A 19,982-nucleotide genomic window follows, 5' to 3' on the forward strand; every position below is an offset into this window, starting at 1 on the left:
GGAAATAAATAAAATCGTTCACAAAGAGAGAGACAGAGAGAGAGAGAGAGAGAGAGAGAGAGAGGTTTAGTTTCTCGAATATACAGGAAATCATAACCTAACATAACCTGAACATAAGTTTTAGCACTAACAAAGCACTAACAAGAATGCTGATAACTGTTATAGTTTAAATAGATAAATATTTCTATGGAAACTTTTTTTTGTAACAGACTATAACTAGCAAACTAATAGTCAGTAGTTTAAATAAGATTTGGAATATAATTTTAAAACTCAACGTAGAGAGAGTTGAAAAAAAATAACTTTCTGTAAGCATTAAAGTTATCTAGGCCTACATGTGTCGGGTATCTACATAATACATTTATTACCATTTACATTATTTAACGGCTCACAGCTACACATTGATTTCTAAATTTCATTAACGGTTACGTAATTAAATTGCAACTATTTATTTTAGATAAATACATAGACTTGCGAAGAAACTACACGTAAAATTTCGTCTTATAACAATACCTAGACGTCTTTCCTTCGAACTATCACCATGATCAGAAATATTTCTTGTTGGTATGTTAGTTTGCATTCCATCTAAATTATACGTAACAAAATTTCATATTGTTCTGCTATGTTTGAGACATTTTACAGTATGGAAATTTTATATTTTAATTTAAAACAATACTTAAACAATACCTTTAAAACTACAAAAGACAAAACAGCCTGTTATTCATATATAAAATGCAATAATTCTAGTTTATTCTAGTTGTTTTATCCCATTCAACATGAAATTATTCTAAAATATTTAACCTTTCGGAACATAATCTACTGCATGTTAATTGATATCATTTTAACGTTTTAGCTGTGAATGTGTTCCTTAATTGGTAATTCTTTGCCCGTTTTCCTTACACAGCTTTCACTTCGTTGTGTTAAAGTTTTTCAAGTGCTGTGAGAAGTTTTAATAGAGATGAAAGTATAGCTCATTCTTGTCTGTCTAGACACTGACCCTGTTTGTCTGCGGTTTTTACCTTGACCTTGGACTTCCGTGCAGCTGCCATTTGAAAGAGTCGCTCATATTCATCAATCCCGCAAACACACACACACGCACACACACACACACACACAAAGAGAAGAGAGAGAGAGATTCTATCGTGTCACACTGTTTTAAATGACTGATTATTAAAGACTCTTAAAAAGAGATTAAACATAGAAATGGGCCTATTAATTATTATAACGTCATGTATTCTTTTTGCAATTTCTTGCATATGAAATTCAACGCACAATGTTCAAAAGCGTCTATAGGCAAAAGTAGGCGTCAATATCCTACTATAATTATATTGTGGTCATTAATTTACTTTCCTTGTTCTATTTCAAATCTGAAACGGTATATGAAAAATAGTATCTTACACATATTTTAACAAAATACAGATTATTTATTAATTAATTCACCTGACTGCGTAAAAATTAGTGGTCTTGATCGTACTCTGAATGTGATACAGACATTCAAATGGGATTGCAGGGAATCTATTTCGAAAATCAGGTCTTACTCTGAACAGGCTTGTCGGCCAAAACGTGATAGCTGTTTTGGTCTCGCTTAAATCGAGATCGCTACTTTCCCTTTAAGGAATGTTTTCATGGGCTGCTCAGCCAATGTGCGGCCATTGGAACCCCAGGACTAGCCAGTGAAACGTGAGCCAGCGCCTGTTTAAAGGGATTATTATACCCACCCACCACAGGCAGGATCTTCGGAGTCGTTACCGGAGTCACGTGTCTGCGCATTAACGAACCGGACGTGCAGAGCTCGGCGTGCGCATGCGCGTGCGTAAAATGTAGTTGGAAATGAGGTATCGCCGTCGAGTAGTCGACTTTTAAAAAGCATCTGCAGCCCATGATATGACGACTTCGCTGGTCTTGCATCCACGCTGGGCGGACACCTTGATGTACGTTTATGAAAAAAGCCCGAATGAAAGTGGTCAGAATAAAAATCAATCTATGGAGGGACTGAGCGGGAATTGTCCTGCCACCCACTGCAGGGATCTTATATCACACCCAGCTTTGGGGCGACATTCGGGCACCATCACCACTCACCAGGGCACCGTGTACTCGGATATATCTTCACCTGACGCAGGACGACAGTGTCCCGCGCCCCAGACTTCCTCCAGCGCCTCTCTGGGCTATAGTTATCCATTTGGAAACCCGTACTACGGCTGCAGGCTGTCTCATTCACACAACGTGAACTTGCAGCAGAAGCCGTGCTCGTACCATCCAGCAGAAAAATACACCGAGCCCAGTACAGCACTGCCTACAGAAGAGCTCTCCAGCAGAGCAAAGGAATTCGCTTTCTACCCCAGCTTCGCCGGTTCATATCAGGCGGTTCCTGGCTATCTCGATGTGTCGGTGGTCCCCAGCATTAGCGCACACCCCGAGCCACGACACGACGCGCTGATTCCAATGGAGGGCTATCAGCACTGGGCTCTGTCAAACGGATGGGATGGACAGGTGTACTGTTCAAAGGAGCAAACACAGTCGACTCATCTGTGGAAATCTCCTTTTCCAGGTATGTGAATTTACCTTTTTTGATTTATAATCAGATTTGTGATAATAATAATAATAATAATAATAATAATAATAATTCACACACACATATATATATATATATATATATATATATATATATATATATATATATATATATATATATATATATATATTATGTGTGTGTGTGTGTGTGTGTACATATAGACACACATGGGTGAATTATCAGTCAGGCAGAACAATCCAGCAAGTTAAACCAGGGTATGACAATATAAGCTACCTTTGCTCCTCCTGTATAATAATATATTGAGTTTTGTTTGTACTGCGTCAATAAATCCCCACAGTGACCCGTGGTATGTTCTGGACTCTTTGCAAATTTGCACATTTGAGTGTCATGCTTTATTAGATATGTGGGTGCAATGCCTTGTATTTATTTGACTTTTGCACAAAAGGGAAACTTTTTGGACATAATAAAACATGATAAAAAAGTTAGCAGTGAGGTCCAGTGTTATTCATTGGCTCGTCACTCATATGCAAACAACCGACGCGTTCATTGGACTGTCCAAGTAACGCACAGCCAGTTGGGTAGTTTTAAAGGCCTATAAGAGTTGTTTTTCAATTTAAAACAGCAGCGCAAAACAAAAGAATAGTTCCACAGGTTACGTTTTGCTAGTCATAACCGGGACAGCGAATAGCGAGGGAAACGGGTAACAGAAAGGCACACAGACTAGCATACACGCGCGCACGCGCCTCACACGCGCACGCGCACTTGCGTAGGACTTAATTTTAAAGCACCTTGAGTCATACACGAACCATTTACCAAACACGTAATGCATCAAATGAGATACCAACATAAATGTTGTTTTTATTAATTTCTTTCAATATTTTATTTTTTAATATAAAAAATCACTAACATTTTGTGACTATCAATCATTGTAGAGAGTTATATCTATTGAGTTAATAAATCACAGTCCTGAAAATGGAAAACGTTTATAATTTGCCATCTTAAGAGGGTTTCTAACAGGTAAGTATTTTGTTAATGACAAGAAGTGATACAAATAGGTAAACTCGCTTTTAGATGCCTTAACCTTCCAGAACACTAGGTCGATCAAAATGCCAAATTGGCTGTTTTTTGTTTGTTTTTTTTGTTTTTTTTTTGGCTGCCATTCTCACGATGAGTTATCATAATTTATTACATATTGTTATATAATGTGTAAGATGTAGGGGCTTTCATTTAGTTAAAATATTTAGAATCGTGTATTAAGCACTGTCCGATACTCCTATGTCGTTTGACAGTGATTAAATTCTATACAGTGATAAAATTTTGTCATACAAGATATGTCTTGTTTTCACGAATCTAAGAAAGAATAACTATTTTGTTAAGAACTTGACCAATGAACCTGTAAAAAAACTTTTACAAATGTTTTCGTTTGAATATATTTGTTTAAATATATTTATTTCAGATGTCGTTCCGTTGCAACCTGAGGTTAGCAGTTATCGGCGAGGACGCAAAAAGCGTGTTCCCTATACCAAGATCCAACTAAAGGAACTGGAAAAAGAGTACGCAGCCAGCAAATTCATCACCAAAGACAAAAGAAGACGCATCTCTGCCACCACTAATCTGTCTGAGCGTCAAGTTACTATTTGGTTTCAGAACCGCAGAGTAAAAGAGAAGAAATTTATCAGCAAATCTAAGGCGACCAATCATATGCACTCTTAAAGGATGCCCCATGATTCGCTCTTCAGCTGATCTTAATACCTTCATTTTCTTCTTCTCAGAAACCATGAACGAGGAAAACCTGAGGCCGTGTCACCTCACCCTAGTCTGGTTTTCTTTTTTAATTAGAATTTGATGCACACGATTTAATAATCGCATATATGTATGCTTTAAGGGACATAGGCCATTCCCTAAAAACTGTGAACATATAAACTCATTTCGTTTTTGCTCTTTTCTATGAATGTATATATATATAAATATATAATATTTAAAAAATGTTGTGTTTCCAAGAGACAGTTTGTTCATGTGCTTTGTTGCAATGATTGCAGGGGACACGAGCGTTTGTTGATGATGTGTATAGTCAGAGCAAAAATCAGCAGAAACACACAATGACATTTAACTTGCATGAAGTATTAATACCAAATTCCTATTTGAAAATTATGTTTGTATGAGAACAAACTGGAGAGGCAAAGAAAACAGTGAACACTGAATGTTTGATGCCTCAAACAGACCATGCACCATAGTTTCTGCGGTGGCAGGAACACACAGGTTTATCTCCAAAAAGTCTTTGAGATTTCAGAAGCTAAATGTTTCACTGTGGAATACATTACTTTTTAATGCCGATGGTAAACCAGGCTGCTTAAGCTAACTGTACAGTGCAATGTTTTTATTATTTAATTCATGTTCTGGCAAATGACAGAGCTGTAAAATAGAATGTGTCAAGATCATATTAGTGTCTCTTTTTTTAAGCAGTGAAGTATATGTCTGCCCTGCAACTGGAATGATTGAAAGTGAATGCAACATTTAGTATTACACGTTAATGCACAATCTTTCTTGTTTTATGTATAGATAAAATATCGTAAAAACTCTTCACACACGTTGTCAGTCTGTACCTCTTTCTGTGAAGTACGTGAACTGTATTGTGGTGTTTAAGTCTAAAGTACTGAATTGAGACAAGTTTTTTTTAAATAAATAATGACAATGCAAATGGTTTAAATGCATTACATTGGAATAATGCTGGTGCACATTGTTTTGTAAATCGTGTACTATTAAATAAATAAAAATAAACAGATAAATCCATCTTAAACCACAAGCCGTCGTCTGCTTATAATTAAAACTATAGACCTAGTGTTCAATATACAAGAGTGTTCAAAATTATTTTAGTTGTGTAATATTGGTCTGTAATTTTAATTCTAGGTAGCCGACTGCTTGTGTTTACGATGAAATTAATAATTTGTTTTTGTTTATTTGATAGTACTGAATGGAGAAAAGTTTCTTAAATAAATAATGAGAATGCACATGTTTGGGTTAAATCTACCTTGGTATAGAGCGGGTGCAAATTGTCAGGTAAGTCGTGTACTAGCCAATAAATATAAATAAACAAATAATTCCATCCTAAACCACAAGCAGCAGGCTATTTGGAATTAAGACTATAGAGTTATTACAGAACCAGAGCAGAATAATCTTTAACATCTTTAACTATTGAACTGTAATGGTTTGCATAATACGACAATACTTTCCACGATAAATTATTGAATAATGCACACTCTTCGTACACCTAATATTTCTAAATCCATACTGTGCGACTACTTGTTTTAACCACACTTGTTCACCTGTGGACAGCGGACGGCATCAGGTACATTTCAATCCAACAGTGCAATCTAATATTTCTCGTGTTCCTATCTTCCTAAATATACATAATATTCATTGCATATATACAGCAGCTGATTTGTTTAACTAATAAAACAGCAACTGCATCTGCCATAATAAAAAACTTATAATTGAACTTTTACTTAAAATATATTATGCATATACATTTTCACCTTTTTTTGTAACCCGTGCATGAGAAAGCTGATTATGCTGATTATGCTGATTATGTTCTGAATTTTAATAGGTTACATTGCTTAGGTTTAAAATCAAAGGTACTAACTATTTGGGAAAAGTATTTTTAAATCCTTTTGGGGAGTTAAAGCTAGGGTATATAAATTTTGTCTGAAGGTGTTTTAATCCTTTAAGAATCGGTGTGTCAGAAACGGTTTTTATGCATTTTTAGCAGTAGGACTGTTAAGACTAAATCTTTTATTTACCTGGGAGTCTTTGATGCGCAAAGTTTTAATAATATTTTTACAACGGTCAGCCAGATGTTTTAGCACATTTCAAAAACTTGGGGTGCTGGATGATCTAATACTGTTGCCTGTTAGCTGGGTAAATATATGGTTCATTACGGTTCTCTGCGTAAAACTCTACTATGACACCGAGTATCATACTGGTGGGCCCACGTTCACTTACTAAGTCCTTAATCCTCTTCTAAATTCATGGCCTTCAATATTTTATATTTTGACTGTTTAAATAGGAAAAATATGTATGACGGCATTTTATATTACAAATAGTCAACGATATCCCACTGTTTGTATCAGCATGTGGATTTTTTTTTACTAAAATAATGTAACGGGAAACCTTAAATTATATATTAGCTGAAATAAAAGACAATATATAGTAGAAAATGGACAGCGTTTATATGTTGAATAAAGAACCTCATGCTAAATGCTTACTGTATTCCTTAAATGTTTTATAATTTGATTCAGTTGGAAATTTTAGTTTGATAACATTACAGTAGCGGTTGAATAAATGTAAAGGTTTAGTCACTGTTCTACCATAGGGTTAAAACGGCTAAAATATATTGCAGTAAGATAAAACATCTTTGGACAACAACGAAGATGGGATAAGGTATGTGTTAAGAATATTCATGTGTCTGTGCATACAGGCTTCTGCAATGCTCACTCATCTTAGGGTAAAATTTTTTTTAAATAAACTAAATCATATTATCTTTTAGGTTTTAATTTCTATTTGTTTATGCACAAACTTGCGTCGCTGTAAAATCTATACACAATAGCAGCTCTTATTTATGGCACGGACATTTTGGCAACAATTCCAATTATGCTACAATTCTGTAATTTCATGCAAATGAAAATTATAATATTTTCTAGTCATGCGTAATTGTCTTACATCGATTTCACAAATGATTTGCTGCTTGTATTAAAGTGTGTATGTAATGAATATATAAGTTCTCTGCCGAATTCTTGTCACGTGGTCTTTACCCTTGACCTTGACTATGCAGTAAATTTGACCTTGACATCACAGAGACTTGTGAATAATAAATAGGGGCTGGACACGAATGTCCCTGGTTTGTTTGCAGGCAAACAAGGTGTTATTTCCCTGTCTAGACGACTCAAGTTAATAGTATGCCATAAATACATAAAAAAGGAAAAAGCACAGATATCCCATGTCTTTGCCATTTTTGACTATGCAAAGCACTGCGGACATATGAAAATTGCTGTTCTTTCCTCTCAGCGACTTCGGCGCTTTCTCTTCTTATGTGATTCTTCAACTAAAGGCGGTAATTTCCCACATCGTTATTTTTGCGTCTTTTTCACTAAGACGAGGAGCCTTGGTTTGAGACGGAACTTCGGTGTATGCCATCGATCTGCGCATAGAAATAAGGTTTTTCACAAGATGATGTTAAAAGGTATGACTGCTTTCATATCTCTGAACTGATCTTAGGCCTACACACACACGCGCGCGCGCGCACACACACGCACACACACACGCACACAGTGTGTGAAAAATATAATCTTTGAGTTTATATGATAAGAACTACAGCTATGATTTCATATATCTAAACTGATTTAGGAAATGTAGGTTTTAATTTGGACAGAAAGCCTACACTCACACACAGACACAGACACAATCACACACACCCACACATCCATACACACACCATGTGTCTGTGGCTATGTCTGTGTGTGTGCTTGTGTGTGTGTGTTTGTGTGTGTGTGTGTGTTTGTGTGTGTGTGTGTGTTTGTGTGTGTGTGTGTGGGGGGGGGGGGGGTCTAAAATAAAATCTGGGTTACCTAAATCAGTTTAGATATATAAAATCATAGCCACTGAAGTTCCATATATTAACCTAAAAAATATCTTTTTTCACATTATGCTTAGCTTAAAATAAAAATAAGATATAGGTATGGACACGCATAACACCCTTAATATATATTTTTTATTTATTGTAAATTGTGTGTTTATGCACAAGCCAAGAGAGACATCATGGAAGTGTACAAACGAAGCAGAAGGCTGAAGAGAAAGGGGGCTGATATCCTCTGGTGGTGGCATGGTGCAAATGTCAGGAAGTGCAGAATACAGCCTCCTTCTGTTCAGCAAGCTAACTCTTAGCCTGTAAGTCCTTTCGTAGACGCTTTGGACATAATACATACAAATCACAGAGTTAAAAATAATGATTGTGGCGCTACCACAATGTGAGAATTAAATACAACCTTATAGTATGTATTTGATGTTGAATCAAGCAATACAGACCAAAGAGCAGCAAGTCGGATAGAACATGTACGGTAGATGCTTAAATACAGATCTACTGAAACTTAAGCTAACAACTAATTGATTATAATAAATAATTACTTGTTTGGTATACTCAAGACTTAAGCATAGACACTGTATTTTTGTATGTTATGCATTGTAATGTTTTTAACGAATCTTTAATATGTATATTTTTAATGATGGCATGAACTCGTCTCATGCATTTATCGTAGGCCTATATATTTTTAAAAACAAATATGAAAAGAAATTATTTTAAGACGTGTTTACAAAATATAAGTGAACAACAGATGCAGACTGAAACATTCTGAGATCTCTTAAATATCGGCAAAAATTAAAATACAGGAATAAAGCATATTTAAAACAATGAGACACTAACTGGACATTTTTCTTTTTTTTCTTTTTATTTAAAGGAAACTATTCACTATTTTGAGTCTGTTATTGATGTCAGTTAATAAAAAATTATAGATCTTCTCAACATGTTAAAAGATAGTCAAACATAAGTAGTAAAACATATATAAATCAATCCACAAATTATTAAGTATTACAAAAAAACAATTAAATCTGTGAATATTTACATAAACGATATCCTGTCATTTGTTTCCTGTCATTTCTTTTTATCCATTAAAAAAATCAAGAATAAATACATTGGAGGATAAACTAATAATAACAATAAGCATAAAAATAGCAAAGAATGATTGTGTTACTGTTTGACTTTAATATATTTGATGTGCCATTCATACAATGTTTTAAATTTATTTTGGGTATAGATATAACAACTTAAAGAGAATTATTTACATATTTACACTTATGTGCTGTGGTTATGAATCGAGTAAAACACCATAGAAAGATAAGCGTGGCCAGACTAAAATTGAGACAATCTTTAGACTGAAACTTTAGAGACAATAAACGCCCTTGTTTGTGCTCTTGCAACGTCTGGACGGTAAACACATCCGAAGACTTTTCAGCACGACGCAGCCAGTGCACTAGACACTGACCTTGAACTGAAAACAACTACTTCATGCGACTTTCATAACTATTCCGAGACTTTAAGTTGTCCATCGCAAGCGATAAGGTATACTTAGCAGTTAATGACAAATGTTAACGTTGTTTTTTTAAGATTCACCTTGTTCACTATCATCGAAATCTTATGTGATTAATTGAAGTCGTTCGACGTTTCAGCATAAATAAAAGTCCTCTCTCTCACTCTCTCTCTCTCTCTCTCTCAGTATTAAAAATACAAACCATAATCATCAACATGTCTTCTAACCTCCTATTGTCCATGTGGTAGTTTGCTCTTAAATTGTATTCACACAGTGATTACTGATACATTAAAAGGGAATATGTGTATGCTATGTTTAAGTATGTGTATATTGCAGGAATCTTGTAAAATTAATTATTTCTTAACGCTTGGGTGTTGGACTTAATTTGGACAGATGTAGCTATTAGCAATAGGGAATTAAATGTGTAGCATAATGTCGAGACAAACAATACGCACAAAATAGCACGTTTTAATTTTCATTCAATTTGTTACACATACATTCAGTTTGTTACAAAGTACAAAAAAGTCCGTTGAGCAGTTGCTTTTAAATTTAATTTAAATTAGTTTTTACACACCTATTTCGAATCCTAGACCTACAGGCAATGACCATCTAATATACTAGTAAAATCATTTTCCCTGTTTCTTATCACATAGTCTGGGAATTTATAAAAAATAACAGGTGACATAACCTACAAGTTACTTAAGTCATCTTGCCTACGTATAATTATAATAATCAAAGTTATATAAAACCCAGAATGAAATGTGGTTCATGTTTTTCCTAATTGTAACAAGAAGCAAAAAGCCGCCCTCCTCTCTAACACACGCATACGATCACACTGGAAGCATAGACACTAACACACAAATGGCAACTGCATATTTCTGAAAACGCAAAAAGCGTTACCTACCCAGCCTAATAACAACACACATAGCTGACACTATGCTTTCTATTTGTAGCAATAAAAAAAAACTGACCTTATTGTTGTTCTTATTAACGCATGTATGTATAAGTTATTTGTAAAAATTTCTGTGTAATGTTTGAGATTATTTAACAATTAAGGTAGTGTAGAACTGCTGAATCGTTTAAATACTCTCTGCTAGCTTGTAAAATTCAAATAAAAGAATTGCGAGACGTATAACAATCTTCCTACGGTTTGGCAGCGAGTGTTTATTGAGGGAATCTGTTAAAATTGTTCATATGTGTGCGACGACATATTATCTGAAATACTGGATACTTTCTTTTAGATACCTTATAGAATATCATCCTACTTTACTGAGCCAACTGTTTCAACCTGCTGACCCTTTACAGTAAATACGAGTGTTAGTGAAGCGCTGAGCATCAGTCTTTCTCTAAAACAAGCCTGTAAAAGTGGATCATCAAAGCTTTATGTGACACTGAATTCAATCGTATTTTTTCATGAAAACAAAATATAATCTGCAGCCACATCGTTTTCAAACATCAACAAATATCGCATGAAAAAGTTTTTAAACACATCCCTTAGCTTATAAAAATATTAAACGAGGCTAAGAACAGGACTATTTTTACTCGAAAGAACCTGCAGACAAATGAAAGTGAAAAACAAGAGCCTTCATTTTAATACGGAATTTTATAGTATTTTAAAAAGCGTATAAAGACCCGTAACACAGAAGTTAATGTTTTGTTTTGTCTAAAATAGACCAAGTGGGTGGTACCTTCTGGAGTTCAAGTAAGCTCCACCACGTGACGTGGAGAAGACCAATCAGGTGCATCTCCAGGTTTAACTACGTTAAATGTCAGATTGCAATAAACTAGAAGCTGTTGGTCAGGCCCGCGGAAATGGGCGAGCATAATCTTCTTAATCCTGGGTTTGTGGGACCTTTGGTAAACATCCACACTGGAGATACGTTTTACTTCCCGAATTTTAGAGCCTCAGGGGGACAACTGGCGGGGCTACCGTCTCTCTCGTACCCAAGAAGGGACAACGTGTGCTCCCTCCCGTGGAATCCATCGGAGTCGTGCAATGGATATCCACAGTCCTACTTTAGTAGCCCTCTGTCCATTAATCCGTCTTTCAACCGATCCTGTGCTGAAACAACCCGACCGGAGGAGAAATGTTATTATGGCGGCAGCGGTAGCAACAGAGAGGCTTGCTCTGACGGCACAGTCAGCCTAAAACGAGAGGAGAGGACAAGGGAGACATCAGTATCATCAGATCACGGGGTGCACAATGGGATGGGCAACAACAATAATACCTTCACCAAGTATGACTATGGCACAGAACATCTGACCCCAAACCCGCCGTCCTGTCAGTCTCTCGAATCCGATTCCAGCTCCTCGGTGCTGAACGATGGAGGAAAAAGCTCGACAAACGATACACAGACCCTGATATCGCCCGCAAACCACACAAGCAATATCTCAACAGGAGGAGGTGGGTGGTCACATGCAGCTGCACTTAAAAAAAAACAACAAATAAGTAAATAAATAATTATTAGTGTATGTACATCAAAGAATTTGCTTTAACAAACATTTGCAACTGAACGCACTTTTGAATAAGCTGTCAAATACGTTTTTGCAGCATACTTGCGTAGGCGCCGCTAGGGGCTGCCCTAAAATGCTCCAAGTTCACCACCATTATACCGTTCAGTTATTTACATATCCAGTAAATGGAACATCATAAAATCTCTATTGCATTGTTTGTATTTAGGACAATTGCAATTGCGTTTTCAACGCAATTATTATTATTATTATTATTATTAGTAGTAGTAGTAGTAGTAGTAGTATTGTTGTTGTTGTTATTATTGTTATTATTGTTATTCTTACAATTCAGCAGTAATTTCTAGCAGTTAAGTCCCATGGTTTAATGAATGTGCATACTAAGGTATGAACCAAAAAAAGAGCCCTCTGTTTTACTGACTTGTGCAGCAGTCCATAAGGAGTTAACGTCTTATAAAGTACTTAGTAAAATTGTATTTTTAAAAAAGACTCATGTATTCTATATCATATACTATTATAATCATATACTATTTGTTATGCATTGCCTCTAATGTCTTTCTGCCACTGCTTCAGCTGACAGGTGCGGAGCTGAGACAGCAAACTTATATTAACACCTGGGGGACTGCTAATTTGCATTGCATTGAGATGTTCCTAGACAGTGATTTTTTAAACTTCATTTTATTTCTTATTATTCTTATTATAATTACTACAATTATTATAATTTTATTTGTATGTGGGGGTGGGGGTGGTGGGGGTGGGTGGGGTGTTGTGTTACATTCTCATAATCTGTGTTCTGCCTCTCCTAGGTGCCCCGTGGTATCCAATGCACACCCGGACTCGCAAGAAACGAAAACCTTATTCTAAACTGCAGCTTGCTGAGCTGGAGGGCGAGTTCATGCTAAACGAATTCATCACTCGGCAACGGCGGAGGGAGTTGTCAGATCGGCTCAACCTCAGTGACCAACAGGTTAAGATCTGGTTTCAGAATCGGAGAATGAAGAAGAAGAGACTGTTGTTGAGAGAACAGGCCTTAACCTTCTTTTAAGCATTCGTTTATTAGTAGCACCACACCAATTAGCCACTATGGGTTATATGAAAAAAGCTCAGTATTATTCTCAAAAGTCTTTATTTTTAAGGTTTAATATGCATAATTTGCATTATAGCAAAATGCACAAGAAAGCAAAAATCATTTCAGGGAAGGTGACCAAATGTTAGCAGAAACTATCTCACTTGATATCACACTTTGTATTGTAATATATGTATTAAAGTGAATGCAATGTTTTTTCGTGGTGTCTAGAGAAAATGTATGTTAACTTGCGTCATTTTAAAAAGACGTGCCCTCTCCACTTCGAAGAATATTTACTCAAAGTAAAGCTGTGAGAAATTCAATCAAAACTAAAGAATAAGTCTGTATTTAACTGGCCATTAAACGTGCTTTGTGAGATGTTCCGTTTATAGTATCAGTTACATTATTTACTATTTCTTAAAACAAAAAGTAGAATATACTTGCTCCGAGGTCACAAATAATTAGCGAGGTCCTAAAGGAAGAACTCTAAAATGTAATTGTTCTTAATAGCAACGCATCGCATAAAGACCTTGATATTTTCATGAAGCTTACTACTTCAATGGTTGTAATTCTTAATGCTGATCTTTGCAACCAGGAAGGAAGAGAAGCCTAAAAACAGCGTGACGCGTAAAATCATGAAAACCATATCGTCGCCACGTGTTCTCAGGCACGTTCACGGTCATGGGCACAAAGTCGCTGTTCAGCAGATCTAAGAGATTTCTTAACCATACCGCACCTGGAATAAATTCTGTCAGGTGGTTGATGCTGTTTTTTTTTTTTTATTCTCATTTATTTTAGGCACAACCAGAAATCAGAGTCAAGACTGGTATAAACAATTATATAACTGTGATGGTATAAAGCTGGTATTGCCGTGTTGGTATGTCTGTGTATTTGGTAACACTGTGTTGTTACTGCTAAATTACTCTTCCTGATACCATTATTCATAATACTTGTGAAAAGTAAGGTTGGGCCATAACTTGGACACAAAGAATAATTTCTTTCCTAATTGCATGTCCCCTAATCCAAGTTTAGGAATAATAGGCCAATTTATTGAATTTTCTAAAATGCTGAGGTAAATGCATGATTCACTGTCACTTGGTTAAAGGAAAAGTACCTGTTGTTTTAAGAACATATGACGCTAAAGCATATTCCAAGTTTCCTATAAGCGAAGGTATAATTTTACTAGACATTGTTTAATATCAAGAAATCACATAAGAGCATAATTTCTTGATATTACGCAGTGGATATTGCATGTTATTTATGGTTCTGATTGGCGCCTCTTACGTTTCAGTGTTGAGCATGCATTATTTTAAAGACACTTTATGAAAAGAGAAAAGGAATGTCTTAATCTTGTGAAAAAAAAGGAGTGGCTTAGAATAGTAAAGTAATATTTAAGGTTTATTATTAAGGCTAATATTTAAAGCTATTTGAAATAATAGTAAAAACAATAAAATAATAATAATAATAATAATAATAATAATAATAATAATAATAATAATAATAAGCCACTTCTTCATCGGTGCTACCTTTTCCTTTTTTCAAGTTTTTATTCAGCTCATATTTTTATGGATCATTATTGCATTTCAATTATTTTTTTTGTGTGTGAATCTGTGGAAAATGTATCACTTATTTAACGCTAATTTACATTCTCACATCTTTCTATTTTTATGTGGCATTCCTCTTTGGGATCTAAAACTGTCCTGTATATAACGCTACGAATTCTTGAATGTATTGATGTATGTGTAGCCAAAAGTTTCTGTTCAATAAAGTCTATAAACCTCTCTGTAATCGAGTTCCTGTTTAACATGTTTTTGCTGATATGAAGTATGACGCTCTTTAAACAGATAACACTATTACACACGTGTTCAGAGGTTTTTTATATCTGTGTCCTAATTAAAGCATATTTTAATGTCTACGGAATTGGATTGTTTCTTATATTAAATATATTATATTGTAAATACATAAGTTCTCATAGTCGGAATAAAAATACATTTGACTTTAACTAAATATGTTTTACCTCAGTATACAGTTTCTTAAACCAACTGTACCTCCTTAGGTCTTACAAAGGGTTATTATCTTAATGTTAGTAGGTATTAACAGTCCAGGCCCCGAGTTTAGGTACTCTGCCACACCAAATAAAATGCCCATTCTGGAGAGACTATCCTAAACTTTAGTCCCAACTAAAAAAACTACATTTCTGTATACTGAATTTCACAGTAGACCTATCGTACAGAATCCCGCTCGTCAGGAGCTACTATGAAGTAAAACAATCGCATTTCTAAGGCTGCAAGATAAAAAAAAAGAGATCATTTTGTATCGCCTAATGAATCGTTGCGCCTAAATTACATTTCATTTGAAGTTTTTTAAAATGACTTTCACTCAGGCAATTGGCCTACTCGGTTCAACAGTCGTTTCATGAGATTATCAAACTAATAAAATTCAGAAATAGTGCAAAACCATAGTGAAAATAGGTTTGAAATATTACTTTATAAGTCTATATCAAGTAGGCACAGACCTCCTTTCTTTTAAAGCACGAGCTTAAGTCTATACAATGACATTTTACGCGCTGCGGCGCTTTTGACTTTGAGCCGGGTTGAGTTTGTTTATGGGGGTTTGTCTCAGCGGCTCAGACCATGCACTTCACACAGAACTTGTGTTGTCATGTGGTTTAAGATAGACCCTGGTCGCCCTCTTAACCGTCTGTATTAAAAGTAGTAAAAAAAAAAAGAGTAAAGTATTGTCACTTAGGAATATTTTTCATGAACGTTACTGCAATAAAAGATGGAATGATACATATCATATTTATTTATAATTATTTATAATATTTTTTATTAATATAGATTAGTGTAGTATAGAATTGGGCAAATATTTGACACGCATTATTATTATTATTATTATTATTATTATGTAGCTGTTGTTGTTGTTGATGATGATGATGATGATGATGATCATTACTTTCTTGAATTTTTGTTATTAATACTGTTATTGAACACAGTGAAGGTATTACTAGACAGCATAGCGTTTGGAAAGTTTCATGCATTTAAATTATCTCAACTGATCCAAAGCTGCTGGGCATGTCACCACTCAGACAGAAACTGAATCAAAGACTTTTTAATAAAAGAATCATTTTAGCGTGTTATATTCCTCTTTTCATCATATAAAAACAAAAGCCTTTTAATAAGGAGAAGTTTCGGTTGTAACCTAGCATATTTTGCGTCCTTTACTTGCACTTCTTAACCTTATCACCACCATTTGGTTACATATTAGTAGAATGTCTATTTTTTTTAATAAGTCAGTTTCTTCACTTGCTGCGTGGTTGGTCTGCTGCTTCAGGAGTTTCTCACGACGCAGTTCACTTCTTCGTTTCCACAGCTTATCTTTTCAGCTAACCCAGAACCGCAAAACAACTTTGATGTACCGGTTGTTGAACAAGCGTACTATTTATTGGTAGAATCACAACATCGTTTGCAATAAAATGTTATTTAAATGCTTATTAAATGCCATAACGAAGTGTTATTAGTAAAAAAAAAAAAAAGTGTTATTCAGTTTACTTCATTGTTAGTAGTACAAAACGAAACGCCCAGCGTTAGAATTCAGGAAGAGGATGAGTCTCGATCCCACCCCCTCTCCCGTGGGCTTGTTTTGGTGGGCGGGAGCAAAGCACAAATTGAAGGTCAAGTTAGTGTGCACCTTACAAGGATTGCAAGTATCCAGTACGTTACGCACTGCAAGCAACATAATAAACATGAACAATAATCATCTTCTAAGTGCATACTATGTTTAATTGTAGTATTAGTATGTAAATAGTGGTATATGCACACATTTCACGAACTGTACTGCTTAGTTTTATTATGCTATATGCTATAAAAATAAGACTAACCAGTATATGCATAGTTACCATTCCAGTTAGAAGTATTCATTGAGAAAAACAAACATGATTTAAATTTGAACACAATTTTATTTTTTGATTAATTGTACTGTTTTTCTGTGGCTTCAAACAACTGACCTTTAAAACACCTAACAAGAGTCTCTACGTTTGGGCGAGTTTAAGATTCACAATTAAACATAATCATTAGCCAAAACGAGCACACAGTTGATGGCATAAGTACCGGATTAGCGCAACAGGGTATCTTTAACCAATACACTGCCCAGACGATAAACAGTGTCTCACTCATTTGCTTAGTTAGGTTTTCAAGCGTCTGCTTATATTTATGCCGCAATGGCCCAATATGTATTATTATTATATTTTGTAAAATCTAGTGAATTTACGTTTTCAAGCGTCTGCTTATATTTAGGCCGCAATGGTCCAATAAGTAAGATTATCTTACTTTGTATAATCTAGTAAATAATCTAGTATAATTTACGATCACATTCTTGAGGTTATAAAATGTAACCTGTGCATGAATTAACTTTGTATTGTAGGTTAAATGTTAGTGAATGTCAAGATTTTCCTACTAGTTATCTTTAATAAACATCAAGTAAGAACTGAAATAACTACTACTTCAATAATAATAATAATAGTAATAATAATAATAATAATAATAATAATAATAATAATAATAATAATACATTATTGATAACATATTAATACAATAATAATAACATTTATTTTAAAAATCGTATAAATCTCATTCATTCTGGTTTCATTCATTTGGTTATTTCTGACAGGAAACTGTTTTGTTAAAAGGTTTTACATAAACCAACTGGATACTAATGTGTGTGTGTGTGTGTGTGTGTGTGTGTGTGAGTGCGTGCGTGCGTGCGTGTGTGTGCGTGCGTGTGTGTGTGTCTTTTATATGGTTATATGGTGCACTCTCCGTTACTTAAGTTTAAAAAAAAATAAACCAAATTAATAAAAAAAAATACATTACAACCAAATGTTTCTTCAAGTGTTCACAGTTCAGTGTGGTTTAACAATCCGACTTACATCCAGTTAAAATTATCTGAGCCATAAGGGTACAGTAATATGTGACACTGCTTGATTTTTAAACTTCAACTTTCACAGGCAATGCCTACTTACATTAAGGTGGCACCGATTTGTGTTTTAAACGAGGTATACATGTTTCTGTATATTTTTCTTGCTCAGTGAAGTAAACGATAATGTAAATCCTAAACAAAAAGGCCTAAACAATTGAGTATTGCGCGTCTACTTCTTCTTCTTCTTCTACTAAAATACGTATAGATTTTTAGAATTGCTTTATATTTTAATGTTGTAATTATGAGGGTGACATTGCTTAGAATCTACAGACAGCCGTAAAACCTGTGGTGCATAAAAGCGAGGGTTTTAAACAGTGGTTGGCAAACCTTTACAACACCTCTGTCCTCGGTTGCTTTAAATGACCTTTTCATGGACATGCAGTTTGTTCAGTTCAAATTGTACACAGTTTCCACAATTGCCAAATCTCCAGCAGCGGCTGACCATTTGCGGGGAAATCGGGACTGTTTATAACGGAAACAGCTTAGTCTTTGTTTGAACTTCTGGGTCTCACTGAGAGAGGGAAACAATATGAGTTCATATGAAGCATACGTGTCTTTCAAATATACATAATTGACTTTTGTTATGCAAGGATTGTTTGCGAATTACGCAAACAACGTGAGCCCTCATAATATTCGTTGTGGCTTTTCCATTGGTCGTTTTTCGTGAGACTAACATGTCATAGAAATTCATGATTTAAATTCAGGGAAAAGTTAATCTAATGCAGAAACCAGGTGCAACAGTGTTCCTCCAATTATTAGTGGTTTTACTTGTTGCTATAATTTGCGTCATCACCAGCATTTACTACTCGTGTTATGTGAATATTTTGTTTAGTATAATAGCAAAATGAGGTAAATTAGCAAATAGTTTAAAAGGAGAAAAGAAGTAGAAAATTCCTATACAAACTCAACAGCCTAACGGAAAAACTCGCTGAATTTGTGTATTACGAAGAAAAAAAATCCTTATTGTTGGACTATTAATTTTGCCTTATTTATTTGATTATAACTTTGCCCTTAGTTTTTTTTTATATATCAGCAGCTTCAATAAACTAATTATGTTATTAGTAGTTTCTGTTCAGTCTCACTATCGGTTACGCTATAGAAAAGTTATACGTAAACGTCAGTAGCTTTGCATATGACTTTAAATTATTTTCGAATAATTTATTAGTCTAGTACTTTCTTTATATCGGTTATTTTTTACTAATGCTATAGGTCATTGTCATTTACCTTTTGCGCTTTTATGATGGTAGCATCAAGAATTTTAGTGGTCAAATTCAAGTGCTACGTCTAGGTAGTTGTCTAGCTTCTTTGTACTTGGATGCGGGTATCTTGAACGACCACCTTTTGTCTTTGTAAAAGAGGCAATAAACATACATTTATCACCATTTTTTTTTTTACAAAAGTTAAACGTCTAAACAGTTTATAAGTTTGAATCTATGATAACTCGAACGATTACACCAGTATATAAATAGCAGATACTGCTGTTTAAAAATTAAAAGTGACAGTAAAGTACAGGCTTTACCCAGTTTAGCATCATAAATACGCATCATATATTTATGTGTCGCTAGTTCCTTACGCTGTTCGTAGTGTATTGAAAGTCGCTGACATGGTATTTATATAATTAACATATTATCTCTGATTATTTGTGAGACTTTATACGTCAAAATATTGGTCAAAATAATTAAATAACGCAAAGTTCAAAAATTGTATCTGTGCTATTTACTGTCAGTACTTCATAGCTCACTATCCTATACAGTAACTACATAATCACAGGAAAATGTTATAAGTATAAATATAACTCTTTTTT

At 34.7% G+C, this 19,982-nt stretch overlaps 2 protein-coding genes across 2 annotated transcripts; both read left to right on the forward strand.

The window, feature by feature from the left end:
* Positions 1–1,863: 1,863 nt before the first annotated feature.
* Positions 1,864–5,254, forward strand: hoxc13a (homeobox C13a). The gene is made up of 2 exons (XM_053482839.1): positions 1,864–2,545; positions 3,987–5,254. The coding sequence occupies exons 1-2, from the start codon at positions 1,882–1,884 to the stop codon at positions 4,241–4,243; spliced, it is 921 nt and encodes a 306-aa protein (XP_053338814.1). The 5' UTR covers positions 1,864–1,881; the 3' UTR covers positions 4,244–5,254.
* A 6,090-nt stretch (positions 5,255–11,344) lies between these two features.
* On the forward strand, positions 11,345–14,606 carry hoxc12a (homeobox C12a). Its single transcript, XM_053482875.1, has 2 exons — positions 11,345–12,070; positions 12,942–14,606. The coding sequence occupies exons 1-2, from the start codon at positions 11,479–11,481 to the stop codon at positions 13,178–13,180; spliced, it is 831 nt and encodes a 276-aa protein (XP_053338850.1). The 5' UTR covers positions 11,345–11,478; the 3' UTR covers positions 13,181–14,606.
* The last annotated feature ends 5,376 nt before the right edge of the window (positions 14,607–19,982 follow it).

The sequence above is a fragment of the Clarias gariepinus genome, chromosome 22, assembly GCF_024256425.1.
Source record: "Clarias gariepinus isolate MV-2021 ecotype Netherlands chromosome 22, CGAR_prim_01v2, whole genome shotgun sequence".
In the NCBI taxonomy this organism is placed as follows: domain Eukaryota; kingdom Metazoa; phylum Chordata; class Actinopteri; order Siluriformes; family Clariidae; genus Clarias; species Clarias gariepinus.